The sequence below is a fragment of the Mizuhopecten yessoensis genome, unplaced genomic scaffold (genome assembly GCF_002113885.1).
Source record: "Mizuhopecten yessoensis strain PY_sf001 unplaced genomic scaffold, ASM211388v2 scaffold5677, whole genome shotgun sequence".
NCBI classification, from domain to species: Eukaryota; Metazoa; Mollusca; class Bivalvia; order Pectinida; family Pectinidae; genus Mizuhopecten; species Mizuhopecten yessoensis.
In genome coordinates this window covers 59,506-80,877 of record NW_018406168.1, presented here as the reverse complement: position 1 = coordinate 80,877, position 21,372 = coordinate 59,506, and the positions used below count along the sequence as shown (strand labels likewise).

General features: G+C 35.2%; 1 protein-coding gene across 1 annotated transcript in view; it reads right to left on the bottom strand.

Moving 5' to 3' along the window:
• Positions 1–369: 369 nt before the first annotated feature.
• LOC110451002 (protein Wnt-4a-like) overlaps positions 370–21,372 on the bottom strand; it is a 28,277-nt gene continuing 7,274 nt past the window's right edge. The window contains exons 3-5 of the mRNA XM_021498826.1: positions 20,240–20,475; positions 15,515–15,792; positions 370–3,662 (exon numbers count right to left, since the gene is read on the bottom strand). Of these exons, the coding sequence (XP_021354501.1) occupies positions 3,195–3,662; positions 15,515–15,792; positions 20,240–20,475 (982 nt within the window). The 3' untranslated portion in view covers positions 370–3,194. The remainder of the gene's footprint in view (positions 3,663–15,514; positions 15,793–20,239; positions 20,476–21,372) is intronic.

Below are 21,372 nucleotides of genomic sequence, written 5' to 3'. Positions count from 1 at the left end.
ACGAATAATATATCACCATTATTTAAGGATGTCGCTTTAGTGTTTTCCTCCACCACATGTGGTACCCGTCAGAGTGTCTCCCACGCTGGATAGTATTCCCACCACCAACAAACTAAGACATAATGACCTTAATCTTATGTTTGTCATTGAACATGTTGTCAATGTTCATCGTCAATCAAAATTACTAAAGGTCATATATTGTAAGCGTTCCCTGCTTCATAAGTGGTACCCGTCACTTTGCTCCCGTCAAATCCAGGTAAGTGTGCTGTTCATCAACGATTTAAGGTTGATTAAGATCATTTAGGTTGAAACGTCACCATATTGAGAGATTATATTTCGCTACATAACAACAAAGACATTTTTATGTATTTGGTATTTAATTTGTTTGATATTCACAATATATGAGACATAGTTGAACATATTTTGTACAACAAATAACATCATATCACATATTGGCAGACCAACAGTCAATAGTTAACGCCAGCCAGACAAATGTATAGGACAATAAAGTTCCAATACATACAGGTACATATATTATAACATAAGGCCAATGCCATTATTTCTGTGAAAATGAAAAGTTCATAATATACTTCCATACAAAAATATTTCAAAAATACTGCTTTAGCAAAATTTCAACAACGGATGAACACTTTTCGAACTCGATAAAAATATCAATATTTTGTTTTAATATAGATATGCCCACTTTATATATGCAGTAAGATTGTGATTCAAAAACGTTTATCTTTATTCATTCTAAACTGTTAAACTAAAAAATATTCATAAACTAGCAAATTTATTCATTAAACAATATTTTGTTAGTGAAAAACGGACACATTTTTATCTGTCGGTTCTTCTTATCTTATTATTCCACAGAAACATTATTATATAATAATCATTTTCACAAGGAACAATTTCATTTCCATATGATCTTTTTCATTTTCAACAACATTTTACATATTTACAAAACAACACAAAAACATGTAGGTTTGCAGCACTATAAACACGTAAGCTCAGCGAAACATATCACATTTTGATTTATTTGTAGTATTGAACCATATTTCTTCATTTATTGAAAGAAATAGTACTTCAAAGACATACGGAACAGAAATGCCTCTTTCATCATACAGTCCTCCGTAACATGTATTCAGGACGTTTGGTATACTATTACTTAGTGTAATCGTTGAAGTAGCCTCTGCCTAGCCCTATAGCAAATCATTCGTTTAATATGTTTAGATTCCTATTCAAGAAAAATAACCTCTCAAGTATAGCCAAGAACACGGTGTTACCAGGAGGTTTCGGCTATGTTGTTAACACATTAACTGTAAGGTGGAGATTCTTAATAAAGAAAAATTTCTAGTGTAGAAAGGAACATGAGGTAACCAGTATAATTGATTTTTCTGTTCACAAATTACCCCGATATGTAGAGATTCCTAGTCAAGATCATTGGATTACTACAACAGCTGACTATTTTGGAAAACTTTAAATTTTCAATTCATAACGTATTCAGATAGGACAGGGGCAGCAACATCGATAGTGATATACTAGGAATTAAATATCGAAGTAACGGCTACATCTCTAGGGTATTAATCTATCGTCTACATATCAATTTGCCTTAAATAAAAATGAACATGATATATATCAACAATGTATGACGTCATCCGTATGACGTAATACAATATGTATACCATGCAGCTTCGTCAAGACGCTATAATTGGGAACACACATATAGGCAAGAATAGGCCAACGTTGGATATACATAGGGACTGGTCCAAAAAGAGTGTATGATGATGAATAATTGGTATAAACTGTAGGCATTACACTTGTATAATATCAGTAGTACACATCAAAATTCTATGATATTTACTCGAGAGACTCAAGACTGAGGTAATTGTACATACATTTGTATATAACTATCATAACCACTCAGGAAACCTTTCTCTAACGCTCTTTCTCACAATCTCATTCCTACATTTCATCAAAAGTCTCTTAATTCATAGCAAAAAAATATCATTTAGGTAATTGTTTTGATATCTTGAATATAGTCGTGGTGTGATAAGAACATACGCATGTACATGAACATTATCCTTAATGGTTGAATGCGTATCAGACTTATTGACAACAAATTGAAAAAACGAAATAAAGAATTTGCCATCTTGTACATGAAACATGGGTAGATCATATCGCCTGATCATTGCTATAGAACAGGTGAAGTTATGTGGGGTGAAATATAAGGGAACTGATGAAAGAAAGTGTATCTATATATGTATCACATACCGTGATAAAGATTGAAATGATTGGCTAACGACTATCTTGACACAATGTCATAGTACGCAAGCGCACGGCTCCATGCGCTCGCACCTGCCCTATTCGCGAGCATCGTTATGTGAATAAAGTTAAAACATAGTTATGGCTTATAACATATAGTTATATGAAAACAGAATATTACTGGCTTAAATAATTTTAGTCTTTGATATTTTATCACATACATATATATCACTAACGAATGAAAAGATGAATTTATCTAGATGAATAAATTATAATGAAGACAGTATCATAAAAAAACTGAAACGTCTGACGTCATTGCTAACGTTCAAATAAGGATACATTCGAAACTACAAAAATATCATAATAAATACTCTGTGTCCTATCATCTTGCCAAGTAAACGACACCAATGGAATTGTTAGAACGATATTCTTTACAGAGACGCAGCATCTTACCCTAGAATACCGACAATAAAGAGTATATATAATATCATAAACACACATGTTTACGTCCAATAGTCAAGGCGATACGGGTCTGGTGTTATGTCCTATATCTTGACCAAACACAGACCATGAATGTCCATTTATCGTAATTGGTATATTTTCAAAAGCGCAATTCTGATTCGTACTAATGCTTTGTAACTCGTGTGCCTGTGTGATAGCGCGTATCTGCAGGCGGGGTTCCGCTGGCTTTATATTCGTCCATTGTCACTTTAGCACATGACGGCGATTTGTAGCACATTTTGTAACTTCCTGTTTAGCTTCAATTTCCAAGATTAGAAGGACGTGCATTCCTATCAAAGGATTGGGACTTAGCACAACTGGAGGTCATCTGCATATCCCTTGCACATGCTTAACCGGAAGCTGTCATTATAGTCATTTTGCCCTGTTAGGCTTTTGATTCATGTGTCTATAGGAAGATTATCTCCCCTTTACTTACACGTATGCTCGTCGATTTCTCGTTCACATTTTTGACACGTTACGTAGCAACACCAATGGAACTTACAGGAACACCTGTCCACTATTTTTCTCCTACGGGTCTCGTATCCTCTACCACAGCACATTAAATCACATCCATCAATTGCTTTTGATGTCTTGTTGCATACCCTCCCCGTTGTGCCGAGGGATCCCGTCTTGGGGTCTGGCTCACAAAAGTCAGGGGAGGCGATCAGATATACGAGATCTGAGTTAGTGTGAGGTTTAAATTGTGGGTTTACAGGAATAAGGCGAGGCCGTAACTTGTTTCTATCCAGTTTCACTTCGGTTGCTCCATCAAATTTTTCTTTGATAATTTGTCCAATATTTCTGAATGTAGGCATCGCTCTCCAACATGTCTTCAGCTCACAAGAACCAGAAACACCATGGCATTTACACTGTTTCATCATATTATCTTCAACAGCCTGAAACAATCCAACAAAACAAACTATTAAATACACTATTAAGAAAATATTTCAGAAGATATAAAAATGTGTATCATAAAAAGTGAGTAATAAATCAATGTATAGCTCTCTTTTAGATTTGGCAAATGTAATTACTAATTATAACAAAGAAAACAAAATGTAATTAAAAAAAGAAACTTCAAACTATTTTTATCGGAATTTGTTAAGGTGTTAAATCAATTTGAGTGACAAGTGTGTTAAAAATCGCCTTATTTTTAAATAAGTTTAAACCTACCATCAATCTTTTGATTGATTATATAGTAAGATGTATTAGTTTCCTTTTTCATTTTATTTTAGAATTAGAACGCACAACATCAGCTTTATTTTAAGAAGAAATGCCGCGGTTTTTTTCTATATAACACAGTGTTTGACATCCACTAAAATAAAATGAAGTGTCAGAAGGCGACAGTTACAGATAATTGAATCAGTTTATCTACCTTTTTATAGGCGCACTTGTCATGAGAGAAACTAAGATTTTAGATAAATCATTCTGGGAGTTGTATAACCGTTCACTGTGAACTTTGACGAGCTTATCCGATAACGTGGTTAATGGAAACGTTAATGGCGTTCATTCTGATGATATATGACTGACCTTGTGTCAACGGTGGAAAACACATCGAACCCAAAAATCCGGGGAAAAACAATATGGCTCAGATGCAATGGTACTTTACTTTAGGTTTAAAAGTGTAGATTGTAATATCCATATCAAATACAAACACTACCTGAAGGGGATGGTCCGTCTTGCTCGACAGAATTACCAATTTACTTGTTTGTATGAAAGTGGCTATAAGCATGGAGCGTAAACGAGGCTGAACGTTAAAGCGCTCGAGGTTTTGAGAGGAAAATACGTCAATGCTATCCGGTACAAACAGTTTATGATTTAATGAATCTTCACTGAGAATGTCGAGATTAATTAATATCAACTAAGGATCCTAGGCTATTCTGGTTAATCAGACTTCATATGAACCTCCTGCACACATTTTGGTTACCAGCGACGCATTTAAACTTAACGTCCTCTTAATACGATACACGTGTTAGGGAATTGCTATTTTACATACACTTGGTTCTGTATTGTAAATAATTCGCGAAGATGATCGTTTGTGATTTTTTTTTATTAATATTCAGTATCGTCACACTTATAAAGACAATATAAGGTGTAGGTCAGTCAAGAGGTGCGGAGATTGTTATCAACTTTTGAAATATGTGTAATGCTTCCCTTTCCTTTGTGTTGTTTTATCAATGCGCCGGGGGCGCTCTAGTATAACTTAACTCGTATCTGAATTTATCGTGGGTGCAGTTTGTTTTTTGTTTTTGTTTTTTATTTTATTTCACGAAGAACCTGTTGGATATCATACACTAAGCCGTAGGCATTGATTTTATCAATTACGAGATTAAATATGAAGTCCCTAACAAAAGTGTGAGATAACTATCGCTGAAGGAACCTTGATTTATAATACTCCTTGCTTTTAATTGGAACCTGTTTAATTTATGTTGTAGACGGCAGTACTTTGAAAACATTTTCATACACATTTCTTCAAACAAAAGGTTGACACATAAACGGATTATGTATGATTTGAATAATCCGTGTTGGAACTAGATATAAATCATATTCATATCAGCGCTTGTTCGAAAGAGTTAACTATGGCGTCAAGCCTCTAACTAACCAAGATATAACTACCAGAAACTCTTGAGAAGATAGAGAAGCATTCCATATACTTGGCAATGAGAAATATGCAACGATTTGGTCATATACTATTACATTTGTCTGGAAAACACGTGGCGTTCAGCATGTCAAGAACATTTCCATCGGTACACAAATTCAATGAAAAAAATAAGATTTTCTGATAAGTTCCCACTGAAAAAGGTCAACTTACAGTCGCGTGCTGTTAGTACTTTCTTCTAAAACGTTTCAATCGTTCTTATCTCCTCTTTTCTTGCTTAGTCGGTTTATTGTTTCATCTCCCCAAAACAAGATTTTTCAGTGTTATAATTCTGTAGAAAGAGTGATCTTATTTGCATGTATATTTCTCACTAACAATCATACGAGGAAAAACATCTCCTTTTTTCTTCATTTATAAGTGATTAACTATATAACTTCATGCAGCAGCCTAGAACTGTTGGTCCTGTACTAAACCGCCATTTAATTCATTTTGCAATAAATGTTTAAACTACCTTCACCTTGAAAATCTCCAGTTACATTGGAATTTAATTAAATGCAGCCAGAACTGCAACATTCACATTTAAATTTTCACCCCTATCTGAGATAAGGGTTTGTTTATAATCTAGAACACGTGCTCGTCTCGTAATCTTGACTTACCAATATTTACACAGTCTTTTAGGCGTTAGTAAATATCACTATTGTACCATAAACAATCTGTTTTTGTCTTAGATATTTTAGTCTTTCCCTCGATCTTCATTCGTACAGCGGTTTACCAAGTACACTGTGTTATATTTCCTTCTGCACGTCAAATCCACGGCTAGAACATCTTTACATTTAGGTGCCCTTCCATTTCCCTATCATAATTGGCTAGGAGTTCTATCGGTGTTATCTTGTTGTATTAATGCATTTAGGACAGTACCATTTCAACACCATAAATTAGGTTTCTGATCACGACTAATATGCGTTTTACATTTATCATTTCTTGACATAGTTAATAGGTATGAAGATCAGGATAAGAATGCTGTTTTCATTTTATGTCCTTAAATCCGACTTACTGTTGAGTTAACATGATAAAATAGGATGCAGTTTTAGTCCCGTTTGTAGTATGATATCACTGATTCACACCAGGTTTGCGTTTTGATATAAATTTGATTTAGGATAAGATTTATATTCGATAATTACAGTTTACAAATTTACGTTTGCTTAATTGAATTATCTGTTGGGACACGAAACTAGCGTATGTCTCCTCCATAGTTAAATGTTAAAAAAAAAAAAAAACAGACTTAAAATCTGTTCTTGATAATAATATTTCGTGTGAATGATAATAAGATGTGTTTCACATACCGATACAGTCATATGCTATTAAGCAGTTGACCGTGAATTTTCTCAATCGTTAACTTCGTATTAATATCGACTGATTGATGCAGAATGGTTTTCACTCGACGTCCTATTACGATACCACACTACGAACCCCCAGCGGAGAAGTTTCGCCCCCCGTCACTAAAAACACTTTACGAGCTAGTCGTAAAATTTCTGACTCGGCCACACCGGCTCTAATTCGGCTATTATCAAAACGTTAATATTTTATCAAAATTGACATGTGACCCGATGCCAATAAAATATAACAAATGTTCGAGCCTGGCATCACGGTAGTTAGCGGTGATTTGTTGACCATTCGTTTGTCTGGTCTAATCCGATCGGCCGGAGGTCCGGTCACTTCGGTCGATATATCATCCACTAACGTGCCATCTGTCGGCAGAAGAAGCTGGCGGGCAGACAATCGTTGTGTTAATGTCGCCCACAAATGTCATGTGACATGTTATATGCTAATTTAAATGTACGAGGCCCGTTGCCAGTGAAAGATCTTTACACATTGTCCAATGTTTTTTTATATAGATATGTTGACTATCAACACCTGGGTTTCGGACATTAGACTTGACCGCTTGACCATAAATCACACATGTTTTATGACCTTGAGCACTACAATTTGTTTGCTGATAAATTGGGACGTCTTATCTTCCATCCGATGATTGTTAATGCAGAATAAATCTAATATTTTTTTTTTTTGGGGGGGGGGGCATACTTATTATAGTATGATATTTCTAGACTGTTAGATGAATTAAATTCTATGATAAATTACACAACGTCATATGATCGTTTATCTTTAGTATTTCTTTATGTTTATTAATTATCTGCTTATCAATTCACTTGTTTCGGTAAGATATAAAATAGCATTTTCTAATAGATATCGTCACTGCACTTAAACACTCGTTTAAAAAATCAAGTTTATAACAGCTTCCCTTTTATTTGTGTTACCAGGACAGCGAATCATATATATATTCTATATGCTAAACATATGTAATGTTTACCGAGGAAGTCTGACTTGGTGGGGCTTAGCCTTTGAAGGGCCTAGTTGTAACTGTTTACTGCTGGTAAACACATGGACAGTACATTAGCCGATTAAAAAGTTAGACGTGGAGACCTTATCCCTGGATACCACGGATTTCCACAACTTGGCAGCACCATTAACATTGACAAATGAATGCAAGGGTTTCCCAACCTAACTATTCATCTGCAATTTAAAATCCTAGCTCGTATTCCGTAAGCTTCACAGCTCCAAAACTGAAGTTAATTTATAAGTTGTATTTTTACCATTTATGACATATTTTGTATAAAAACACTTATAATCTGACATATTGCTCTTTTCCGTTCTATGGGAAATCTTTGGGTAGTGAACTACAATTATAACCAATAATTGTAGAAAATCAAGTGAAAATGATGGAAGCTGAGAAGATCGTATATCCGCCAAACCTGGTATATCATCATGATAAAGATGTGGAGGGAACTCTATTTAAATCTGTAATATGTACCGAGTCATTTATATTGTTTGTTTAGAGAAATAAATTCACATTTCAGAACAGTCATATTATAATTTTTTTCATTCACAAATTCAGTCCTTAAATATTGATGAAATAAGCAATCAACTCCGCAATTATAAGGGGTAAGCTCTTCGTTCTATCGCTTAAGGTGTCTACACGACACTTTCTTCCTTTCATCGCTTGCAATTATCAATACATTAAATGAATATAAATACACCTTAAAAACTCGTGGTAATCGAGATTGAGGACCTATCGTTAGATATCAATCATATTCATGGTCGCAGAAATGCTTAAAAGGGCAGTGGATACAAAACGTTTGAAAGAACAGGAAATATCAAACCTCGATTGATAGAATTAAGTAGTAATTATTAGATAATTTGTGAATTGAAGTTCAACTTCAATGCTGTTTTTTTCTTAAAAGGATCAGTTTCATATTACGATCACTGTAAAACTTGTTCAAATACAGGTACAAGTACGGAGAAATGTTCTGATGTTTTAAAAGAGGTTAAATTATACTGAATGTATTTCTCTTACATAGTACTTGGGTAGTGTGCTGTCGCTATTTTATGTGACATCATGGCAAACCCATTAATCTATTAGTATAGTCCTTTCCCGTATGTTTTAAGATATTATGAGGTGTAATCTTGAAGTGCTGTGCCGAAGAATGTCTCAATGTTATTTGATGTCTGAAGACAGAAATCGTTATGTAAACAAACGTACCTATTTATAAATTAATGCATCACCACTTTAACAAAAACGATTGAAACTTATCTTATTCGTATGCTTAACGAAATTCGTAAAACATAAAAATCTGATCAATTGCCTACTCAAAAAGAGGTGGAACCCCCATACTTTTCTCGAACAATTCGCATATTTTGCCATATTTCACGACTCAGTGACAGGCCTTCTGGCTGCCTGCCTACGGATCGTATGGCCCCCTCTCGCCGTTTGTTTTCGTTCTTAGCATGAAGTATGGCGGAGTGGCTCTCCCCATCGCTACAGTACGCATCCTCTAAACGACAATTTAACGATGATTGAAATACCAAGCATCCATGTGATTTTTGAGGGTGGCATTGTTTAGTCGAAATTCTTTTGATGCTTTTTACCCGAATTTCTTTAGAAAGAATAGGTGTGGTATGATGGAGATTTTATCACAGAAACTCTCTCAAGTCTAAAACTAAAATGTATTCATTATATTTTCCCGAGAAAAAAATGGATCCTACATTGCCCTTACACCGAGAAATAAATTCGTTGATCAACAAAATCGCTTTCAGTTGGAGAAAAGAACAGTTTAATCATTTGTTTAGTTTATTTTCAATTAATAGGATAATAAAAGATTCAGAGATCTGTGGTATTTCGATGTGTGCGACTTATCAATCTTAACCAGGAATCCGGGAGAGAGCGTTAGATATGATGACATTTTTAAAGGATAATGCTGCAATTTTCTAACTTTTTATAGTTCCATTCTTCATTCTTTCTACCACCGTGATCCCTATCCTAGAGAATGGGTCTTTTCACAGAAATTTGATTGCATTCTAACACCATTGAAACAGACGCAATACTAAAGTGTTTCTATTGAGGAAATAACTCAGGAATTAGGGATATTTAAGTGGGTTATGATGATATTTGCTAAAACATGAAGTTATTTCTCCTTTCATGGTTTAATACACGGCCTCGTTTTGAAAAATCATTAATCACGTTATGAGAATAGTACTAAGTCATTTTGCTTGCACGATGAACAGCTTTAATGTATTTGTTTGAAAACCTGTGACAGAAGCGGGAACCAGACAACATCACTGTGTGTACTATATGTCCTATGTAAAAAAAAAATCATTCATCTGTCATTGCGGGTTTTTTGTGATTTGCCCTGGGGCACGATACGTACCTTGTAAACCACTCTTATCGGACTGAACTTGCTCATTTAGTAATAAAAGTGTTATGCTGGTTATTGATATCGAAAAAAAAAATCCTATTCAATAAGGTGATTTATTCGTTGCATGAATGACACTTTTTGCAGTAAACCGTGTTTTTTCAGTGTATGTGTTTTAATGCCTGGTTTTGACTTGATCTACATAGCATTAACACAAATGCGCTGCTGACCTAGATGAATTCGTTCTCATATTAAATATATCACGAGATTACTTAGAGATTGTAAAATGGAATATGTTATGATACATATATCTTACTTATCTGATTTGGATGAAGTTCTTAATGTCTGAAAATAACAGGATAGTCATAATCTCATCTCAGCCACTGAACATGTTCATTATTCACATCCATATAAAATCGATATTTCTTTAAATCAATCGGGATTATATGTTTTATATACTTTTACTCCATGTCAATATACTTTTCTGAATATTCTGTCACCGTGAATTTTGTTTCAATAATTTGCCTTAAATGTTGCTGTTTTAGATTAGATTTTTGCAGGAAAACTCAGCAATAAAGTTGGACACATCTTTAAAGATTTGCTAGGTATGTGGAAAGTAAACAAAAATAACCTTATTACGAAATATAGGGCGGATAGTCGATGGAGTATTATACCCAGGTTGTGGGTACTCTTAATGGCCTAATTCATTAGAATTTCACTTTTAAAATCCTCATTCATTAGATTTTAACCCGGGTATCTAAGCCTTAAGATATTTCTACTCGCTGTGTGAATTATCAGGGGTGTTTCCAGCTCCACCGAATGCACTGACAACATCTACTAAAAGCTATAAAATTCACACAACTACACCGTTAACGTCACTCGTTAGCTGTGAAAAATGTCAAACTTTATAATATAATTAGATGAAATTAGTGTCGGATATTTACACGATGTTTGTGTTGACGCTAAGCATGGCTAGCAATAAAAGACAAAGCGTTGTGCTAACACCAAGTTGAATAAAGTCGTTTTCCTTTGCGAGTTTGTAAACATGAGTATCGTGTGTGTAGACTGTCTCAACATGTCATTGTGAATCTGAATCACTGTACATGGACCTCGGAGTAAACTATACTGAGGATATTATGACTTTACATGAAGATATATCTGAATGGTGACGTAATAAATACGAAGCTAGGAACCACCCATTATCAACCTAGCCCGACATTCCAGTATCCCAGTGTTTGCCTGGAAACCTCGACGAGTGCGAATGACATCTGTGGGTAGCGTTACCTCATGAAAAGAAAGGCTTCATGCTTTTTGATTTTGTATATTTGTCTAATGATGTATCATAGATTTGCACATGTTACGTCGCACGACCCTACAGGAATCTACGTTTGATGGTTACTGTGTCGCGATTTCAGAAACATATAAATATATATCTTCTAGATTTTATCCAAGATTGATGGTTCAATTTCGCTACCTGTTGCATCTTTCTGAATCCAAATGAACAAACTAAACCAATGAATCGTAAATATTTAAGACATTAGTATAGTATTCAGTCAGGTGGACATTATTAACCTTATTACATTTAGTCCTCCAAACATCGATATAGTAGTCATTATAACGAAACGAGTTCTATAAAAGCTTATTACTTATCTTTCTATCCTGTTGTCATTACGCTCTACAGTACACGTTGTTTATTGACTTATGTCCTGAATCAAAGAATGTTTTAAAAGCAAAGCTAACCATCCTGATTTGGTCACTTTTACACTCAGCTGCCAGTCAACAGCTGAGAGATGTATCCATCGTAGGTTATGAAAGCTATACATTGCTTAAATTTCATTCATGAAAATATTTGTAAACAGCATATAACCTTACATACGTGAAAACGCGAGTGTTTATTTTATTGAGACTGACACGTCTAGAGTTTTTCTTAGAGAACTAGGGCAATCAAACAATGACATGCAGTCTGCTATGAAAAGAAACTATCAACAATTATTATTTGCATCTTTCAGTGTCGACAAAACTTAGAAATAACATTTAAACTATATCATTTTTGAAGCATGTTTTGTACGTAAGAACATACGTAAAGTTTTGTACTCCATTTCCCCTTCGAGATCTGGTTCCTCCTTCTCTTCCTCTACTAATCTTCCATCCCGGTAGCTACACACACATGCCTGACAGACATCGATAGATTGATAAAGCTCCATTTCTACCACTGAACACCATACATCACCGTATATAACTAGTTGTGTGTGTTACAGTGACAGATTTATGAATAACTTTAGATATCAGCATGTTTTATGTGACTCCCCTCGACGGTAAAGCTAATACATTATGTGTTAACTGGACAGATGTGATGTTGTGTTTCAATATACCCTGTTTTTCTAGTGTTAAATAATTTACGACGTCTTTTAAAGGGATCTACATATAACCCAACAGTCTTGTTAGAAACGATGTTACATAATAAAACTGCAATGTTTTTTAGTGTTGAAGTAAGAAATAGCAAATGCCGTACATCATATATTAATAAGTTTGATATGCTATGAGGAGGCGGGCAGTGTTGATGTTGTGCTCATGTTTCACCATGCTACATACACTGCCATTAGGAGGACACGTGTTTTAATAGATTTAATGTACATGGGTATGTCTGTCATGGCGTAAATGTGGTGTATACCCGAGTTAACTTTTACTGGTAAGAGGTGACACACCAGTCAACAAGTGAACACATTTATCACAAGGACCATGGGGACTTCAATTGGATTCCTGTGACCTGTGGGTATTTTTACATTACAGGTTTTCGATCCGTCTAAACGCTAAATAACCTTAATAATAATAATGTGATTTTAGGTGAACTTGCCTTTCAGTCACATTTGTAAGCGTGGTATGCTCTAATGCTTGCAGTATTCATTCCGACGTACGACCAGAGTATTTCAGAGCTTTTCACGTTAAAGGATGGTCTAAAGTTATGTATGAAAATCTACAAATTGAGTAAACGCCGCTTTAAAAACATCTAAATTGATATCTATGAATCATTATAAATGCTATATGAACCACTATTGCCGTGTACTTAAGTATATGAACGAGGTGCGATTTAAAATGAAACAGGTGAAAAACCACGTAAATTACAGGTATGGGGGATTTTAATGGAATATTTTGACTTTGTTGACGAGAGAATATCCCCACTATGCCTCCAAGTAGACACGGATCAGCAGGTAAAAGATGGAGATATTTACGGTGTGACTTTTCTACCTGTATATACGCTAGCCAGGTGTTTCGGCTGGTATTGAGATGTTCAGCATGGACCTACATTTCTATTGATATACGGACATTAAGGATACAAAGGTATGCCCCCTTCCCGTCACTTATAGCCTAATAAAGATCTTATTATACCACACATGCTCACAGGGGGCCAGCCAGTTTACAAAATACTGCATATTCGTCAATTTTCGCGGGATAGTATTTATTGCGGATACAAGTGGATCACATTTTGAAATATTTCGGGAGTTTTAATTCATACAGCGTATTAAATGGGTTGCAAATTAAGACTTCCCTAAAAAAAAGACGGTGTAATGGAATCAAGTAGGCGTTATATACATATTTTTCATCATTTTGTGAGTACAAATCTTCGAGAACACGCTATTGAACGTGCACTCCAGAAAATCGGTCGCCATAAACTTTAGCAGAACCAGATTTAGCTAGCGTTAGTATCTGGGGAAATACCATTATGCATTATCAATATTCATTGTATGTATTGTAATTAATTCGGGAAAATGTTTTGCAATATCTTGTTTTTATTTAGCGACAACAAATGCTACAAAGATTAACGTTTTGATGAACACGTGTACTACATTCTGTAGACCAGAGAGTGGCGGTCCGCCCTCTGCTTATATTGATAGAAAACTACCGGCCCGGAAGATAAAAATGTGTTCATTTACCGCCAATACGGAAGGGAACAGCCCCTTAAAAACAATGTGCCATTATTGATGTTATTTTAGACCATTTTATTCGATTACAGTGTCTACATTCGCGGGGTTTACGTAAGTATGCGAGAGTCAGACGCCGTCTCCAATGGACGCTATAAAACGTTCATAGTATATGATTCGGGGTGTTTTGGGGGCAAACTATCCTTATTCTGATCTGAAATTATTGGTAATATTAATAGGTTCTGTCGTGTGTCAGACAACTTATAAACTATGACGGTAACTTAAGCTTTATCGCACTGACGGTTAACCAGTTATGTATACAGCCCTGAGTGCTTTCCAAAGTCCACATTTCAGATAGCCATTGTTTCTAGTATAGTTTACACACGTTGAGAAATGGGAAACAACTCATCTTCAGATTTGTTAGTTCAATACTCAGTTTGTTAAACGGAATAACCTTACTTACAGATTAGTATAACGAACTTTTTTTCGAAACATCTCATTGCATTTACACACTAATCTTATATCTAGGAGTTGAAAGGAATTATATATATTCTAAAAATTCAAAAATGACATTCTTGTCTTCTGCGTGAAGGACAGAATGCAGTAAAATGAAAACGTATTTCTTTTTCAACGATGGTTTTAGTAATTGGATGTCAACACTCATTTCAAAATTCATTCCCTATATTTACATAATTTGGGCTTTAATATCTACCAACATTAAATTGACACTACAATGGAGAATGTCCTAGGGACGATTGGAGAAAGTGTCCGGCATTGTCGGCCTAAAATGGGCAGACAATCGTCGTGTGATTTACGGGTCCTGTAGCACGTCCTGAAGATCCTGGGAAAGAAGCCTCGGCCATTACACTTATAAAGACGCGAGTCTCCACACCCCAATAACGACAAGCGATCGGCGATAAATTATTCGCCACATATCTCGTTAATAAAAGGTTGGACATAGATCCAGCTTAATCCCATTGTAACCCTAACATCAAAATACCCATTAAATCTCTCTAAAAGTCGACGCTGGATGATTGCCGGAAAGCAGGTCTATATTTATGCGCCGAGGCTTCAAGTCAGGGGGAGGGTAGAGGGCGCGCGGCTTGAGTGTTCACGATACGCCACACAATATGTCGGCGAGAAAGGCAAACCAAAACGTCACTCAAAAACGTCAATTTTGTAAAATTTAAATTCTGATGCGTTGCACTATTAATAATTTCATTCAGACTGTTTTGTCAATTATTCATTAAATTTGTTACTTTACAAAGTGTTTCGATGTGACAAAAAGATAACTTCACGACTCCTGACAAAGCTGATATGTACAATGATAAACGATGACATCTAAAAGAGAAATTCTCAATTTCTTATTTTCGTTCCCGGTATGGATATTGGTGTTTATGCAGACGTAAACATGTGCCGCATATAAAGACAATTTGCCAAAAAAATAGGTTTTACAAATATTGCAACTATTTAACATGACCTACCTTTCTTCCGGCTTCGTTGTTATGTAAATTCATCAGTTTTCTTCCAGAATTTTTAATATTTCTTCGTCTCTCACGGGCATCAACGAATTCTTTTGAGAACGCTGTGCCATATGCTACATTGTCTGAACAACCAGACCACTCGAATCCCTTGGGACTCCGTCCCGTCACTGATCGGTCACAACCACACCTACTTAGGGCGCCACTACTGCAGGCGCGCGTGACTGCGTGTGCAACTCCTGCTGCAGAGATGGCATGAACAAATGACGCTTCTCTGGTACCTGTAATGAGAAAGGTTGACATAAATAAAACACATTTAGTTTGATTTTCTTTTACTTTTATTTCACATGCTCTTATTTTTATTTTGCATGATTCTGAAACATTTCAAACTAGTTTTGTTTAAGACATAACTGATTTGAAATAAGAGTACCCTAGAACCCATTACTTTGGTTTTGTGTCGATGTTATATATATATTTCAAATCTGGAAATTGGCTATGTAATATTTAATTTCTATCATTTGAAATAATTCCATATGGATTATTGCATTTTGATGTATGAGTACAGGCCATCTACTATCGTGTAGGAGGACTTCCCACACGACTGTTATCGCACATAGGACAGAGCGGCTACCACTTACGGGTATCTTTGTACATGTAAGAGGGAGATAGCTTTAGCGGTAATGTAAACCATTTCACTCCTAACGGTAATGAAAAAACATCATAAACTTATTGAGGCGTGGAGACGGACATCAGGCTTAGGTCGCCAAGAAGTTGTTACCATTGCCACCGGTCTCATAAATCACCGGCACGTGCGCATTGTCTCTTATGGTGTTAGACAAAAACAAACAAACCGGAAGTCAAGACATTCCCTGATGATAAAAATTAGTTTTTGAAAATACTAGAAGCAATGGATTTTAATTTTAAAGTGTAGATTCAATCGATATAAAAGTTAGTTGCGTAAAATAATCTTCAAACTTAATAAAAAAGCGGCTACAAAATTCTGAAATTTGCAAATTGAATGAAGAATCGTTATTTTTCAATCTAACCATGCTTTAGAATATCTTTAGGTTGATTAATGTCCCGGTCACTTACTAGCTCTTCTCAAATGTTCTCAAAATGTGTGCTTTCAATTGTGCTTTATCTCCTTGTACGTAATACACTTTAACGTTAGCGAGATGGTATCAACTCTCGATAGTTCCGATCAGCGAACAGCAATCCTGAATTAACAGCCGTCTTCATTCACACTTAAAGCGAGAAGCGTGAATTATTTGAGACCCTAAACGTTATTTATATACAGAAAATATAACTGGAAACATTTGACAAAACACTTCAGCGTTAAAATTCATCATGGCAAGTGATGGGTCTTAAATAAGCTTTATCTTTTTAAAGGAAAGTTACAAATTAGGAATGTTTATATCTGATCACAGCTAAGGCCAAGTGTTTTTAATGCATATACTTCCGGTTACCTGTAGCTAAGTAGTATTTTATTTCTGACCTGTCTCTCCCACTCGAGATGAGGTTTTTGTCGCACATGTCACGTCATTTATCCTTCATTGCAGGTATTTTCTTTCAAAATAACGAATTTACATAAGCAGTATTCTATATATGTGAATATGTAACCCACCCACACATATAGCCTACCGTCGTCACGGAATGGGCAAGCTACACTATTACTGATGAATGTTAATTGTTTATTTAACACATTATCACTGTTAAGGATAGTTTGCAGGACGGTGTAATGCGCTCCTTTCCTACCTATCAGCCAGCAGCATTGCTTCATACCTATTTATCACCGACCCGTCTGAGTAAGATTTTTTCAGCTCTTACGTCAAAATATAAATAAAAGTAATAAATTTATCTGATCTCCTAAATTATGCTGTATTAATCATATTTTTGTGTCCCAATTGTCCGACTGTTCTTGGTTTACTAAAGAGCGACTAATTTCCCGAGGAAGAAAGTACTGTGTCTGACGAGTGTCAACTGATGAAATATAGAGGCAAGTGATCCCTGTTGGAGCATCACTTTATCCTCATCCATTTAAACAAACAAACACGACAGATTTTTTTCCGTTCGCCTTCGTAACGTTATATGTTAGTGTCAACAAAGTTAATAAGCTGAGAATACGTCCGCCTCAACACCTGGTGACCGCTAGGTGTCCTACTGTGTTGTGACTATTATAGATTACTAGCCCTTCTTAATAAGGGCTGCATCGAATTTAGTAAAATAAAACTGATCTAGAAACTGAATGCATAAGATTTAGATCTTAAAAAACGTCTGTATATTGTCACGTTAAGCAAAAGAAACTCAGTTCAGTTGTGTTCTCCGGAATAGTGTCAGAAGAGCCCAAACGGACTCGCCCCTGATTCTTCAGCAACAGGCCCCACACAAGAAAGGTTACACATGTCATACATTAATCCAGAATTTGTATTACTGACGGGCGACATTTGTTCAACTTTTTCTGTTTTGTTTACATATTGACAAACACCGTGTATGTAAATACAATTTAGTATCTGTGTATGAACGGTGTTTGACAAATAACGAAATAATAAAGAGCCTACCCGATGTTCCATTAAGATGAACTTACCGCTATTATTCCTACCGATTCCGTTCGAATAGCGTTTATCTTACATATTTACATTTATAAAACTAAGCAAACTAACACAGTCGCACGAATGTTATATAACCTGTTTGAAAGCTTGAAATCAATATGATTAAATAAATAACGCACTTGTTCCCTAACTGTTTGTAAGCGTGATGATCGGGCAGTGATTGAGTTTAGCCAGCGTAGGATTTCACACGTCCAGTAAAAATACCCTCTGTTTACTCTATGGTATAGAAATATAAAACTCATAAGAATCAGCAATTTCGAGAATTTTTCTCGCTATTTGATAATGTCAGTCATTTTCTTCCGTGCCAGATCTGATTTCGAAGATTGGATGAAAGGTGTAGAGGATTTAAAACATAGGATGTATGTACTTTAAACATCAAGTATATAATATATAAATGTCTGTCTGTCTGTGTGTCGGGTATACGGTAGATCTCTCACCGTTGTGACATATATTTACTTGCCGTAAACTGGAGTTTACCGATATGTATACATAGCTAAAGCTCGCTGAATTAGCATGAAGGTGACGGAAAGTGAATTTAGAACGGTTCAATACCGAGTCTTAAGTTTGGTTAGCTTGACGCGCTAAAATGAAACATCGTTAAACAATGTCGCGATTGATGAATATAACTTAAAAAAAAAAACAGATCATAAAAATAAACTAAACCTTCGATCGTTGATAAAAAAAAAAAAAAAAGGAACGTTGAAGTATATGCATGCTATTGTTATTTTGCTGCTTTGTTATTATTATTATTATTATTTATTTTTTGAAAAAATGAAGGATATCGAAATGATCTCAATTCATATTTGGGAGGGACTTTTATGGAAATGGGCAACTTCATTGAAATTACCTCAATTCTTATTTTGGAGGCACGTTTATGGAATAGGCTATTTTGGTTGGAATTGCCTAGATTCTTATTTGAGAATGAGGAATGTTAAAATGATCTCATTCATTCTTATTCGGGGGAGGGAGGTATTCAGTGTGTGATTTACACCTTACACGTACGTATAAAAGTGCGAGAGGCGATGTCTGCCCTGTATAGCGTCACGACGGTGGGTCGATTTTACATCGTATCGTCATCTGGTCACAGCTCACACTAAATAAAGACACATTTTATGTCACGTGGGGGCGTTTTTATCATCAAATTTGGGGGAAAAGTCTAACTTTGAGAAGATAAATTAAGGCTAATGACATCAAAAAGGGTTTGTATGGTTAAAATTCCACATGCATGTTCGTATTCATTTATTTTAACACCTATAGTTTCTGCGTTAACAGTTTATAAAACAGTTAAAAGGCGGTGTACTTTTAACATTAAAACAGGCGTATCCAAAACAACCGCCATCGATTTCATCTGTTATCTACGACAGGCATTTTGTAAAGTCGGCTACTAATGCAACTTAAAGTGTATCACGAGAAGTAATGCAGGTATATGTTAAACACACATTTATACAGTATAAGCACTGCGTTTGCTAATGAGGTTTTTTAGCTACCAATTTACTATTGAAAATAGCCAAAAAGTCTTTAAGAACCATCTTAATAGGCTAAGGCATGCCAACGACCCTCAAATTGTATGTGCCAACTGCTAGATATTGAGATGATTTCATAGTCCTGTGTTCCCAATACAGTGAAACCTCTGAGGTACGACCTTCACTAGTTATAGTACTTCCACAATCCCAGCGTTTTCTAGCGTCTTTTCCCTCGATTCTATGTTCTGTTCAACATGTTGGACTAAACATATTCCTCTATAAATGGTTACCTCAGAGGTTGTCAAATCGAAAAATACAATTTGAACTTTTTTGAAGATTACTGTTTTTAGAGCTTTCTCTCTTAAAAGTTATATTTATCGTTGTCTGAATGTTTAGAAACTCTTTGAAACAAATGGGTTGTGCTCTCCAAGAGTGTCAAAGATGCATTTAAATATACCTGGGTTTATTTATATGCACTTATCTACAATTGTTGGATGGACAATCCATGGTGTCCAAGCCCATGAATCGAAGATTTACTAAGGAATGTATAACTTTTTTAGGAAATCAGAGCAAGGTAGAATATAACCTTAATTAATATATTTTATTAATGTTTGAAAGTTGGGACATCAAATACATAAAACCAAAATTTCACTCACCTAATTTAAGAACATTTCCAAAAACTTTTTTCGCATTAACAGTACTACAGTTCCACCGACGGTTACGGAACTGAAATTGACACTCGTCTATAGCCGAATGAGCACCGTGTTTTACGCTGTCCATTACTTCTAAATTTTTCCTACATATTTTCTGCTGTCGTTTCACTAATCCAAATAAGGAATCACACATTTCAGGAACTTGTATTGCTGCCACGCTATTCATCCGCGCGAGAGATCTGAAAATAAGAGAGAAAAACAAACAAATTAATGACATGATATATACATAGGAACTAGTCTAATAACAAAAACAAATAAAAACATGCCCATGTATATAACTCAGTATATCAATGAATAAAGAACAACTTTATTTGAATAACAAGAGATAAACGATCAAAAGTGCGAGTTAAATACTCCACCTTCTCGTACGTCTCCGTTATTCTTCCCTTATATGCAGTTGGTCTGTGCTCATTTATACAGCTTTTTTTTTTTAAATATTTTTTAAAATCAATGTAGTCACGAGTACTCCCTAAATAAATTAATATAATAATTAATTGAAAAAAAATAGATATATTTATATTGGGTTTATTTATATAGGGTTTATTTTCAATTACATTATATACTTGTTAATGACACCTGCGTATGGAATGTTGGGTCTACCTGGTACGTATATGGGTTACCTTATGGTTTAGTACAACAGATGTCTGCAGTGATCGATTGGGGTACATTCATTTATATTATGAGCAATAACATTTGCATGCATAATGCGATGATAACGTGTTTATGACACCGATATCTCTATTTTCATTTCTTCTGCGTTAGATTTGAAACTACCCACCTTGCAGGTGTTTTGTTAGCTAGTTGTTTATGATTTGTCTTATTATGAGCTATTTGTGTCAATGTTTGACAAATTGTTTGTCCGATGACGGAGTATATTAATGAGACGTCTATACATGTTTGATGGAGTTTCAAGTCTTATCATTTTTCTCACATTGATCGTCAAGTGTGTTGGTATAGTGATGACGTTTACCACGGCTGTTTTTATAATATCACAGCATTGATGACGTTTGTCACATTGAGGCGATTAATGTGTTCTGACGAAGACAGCTAACTTCTGCAGGCAATGTTACATCAAA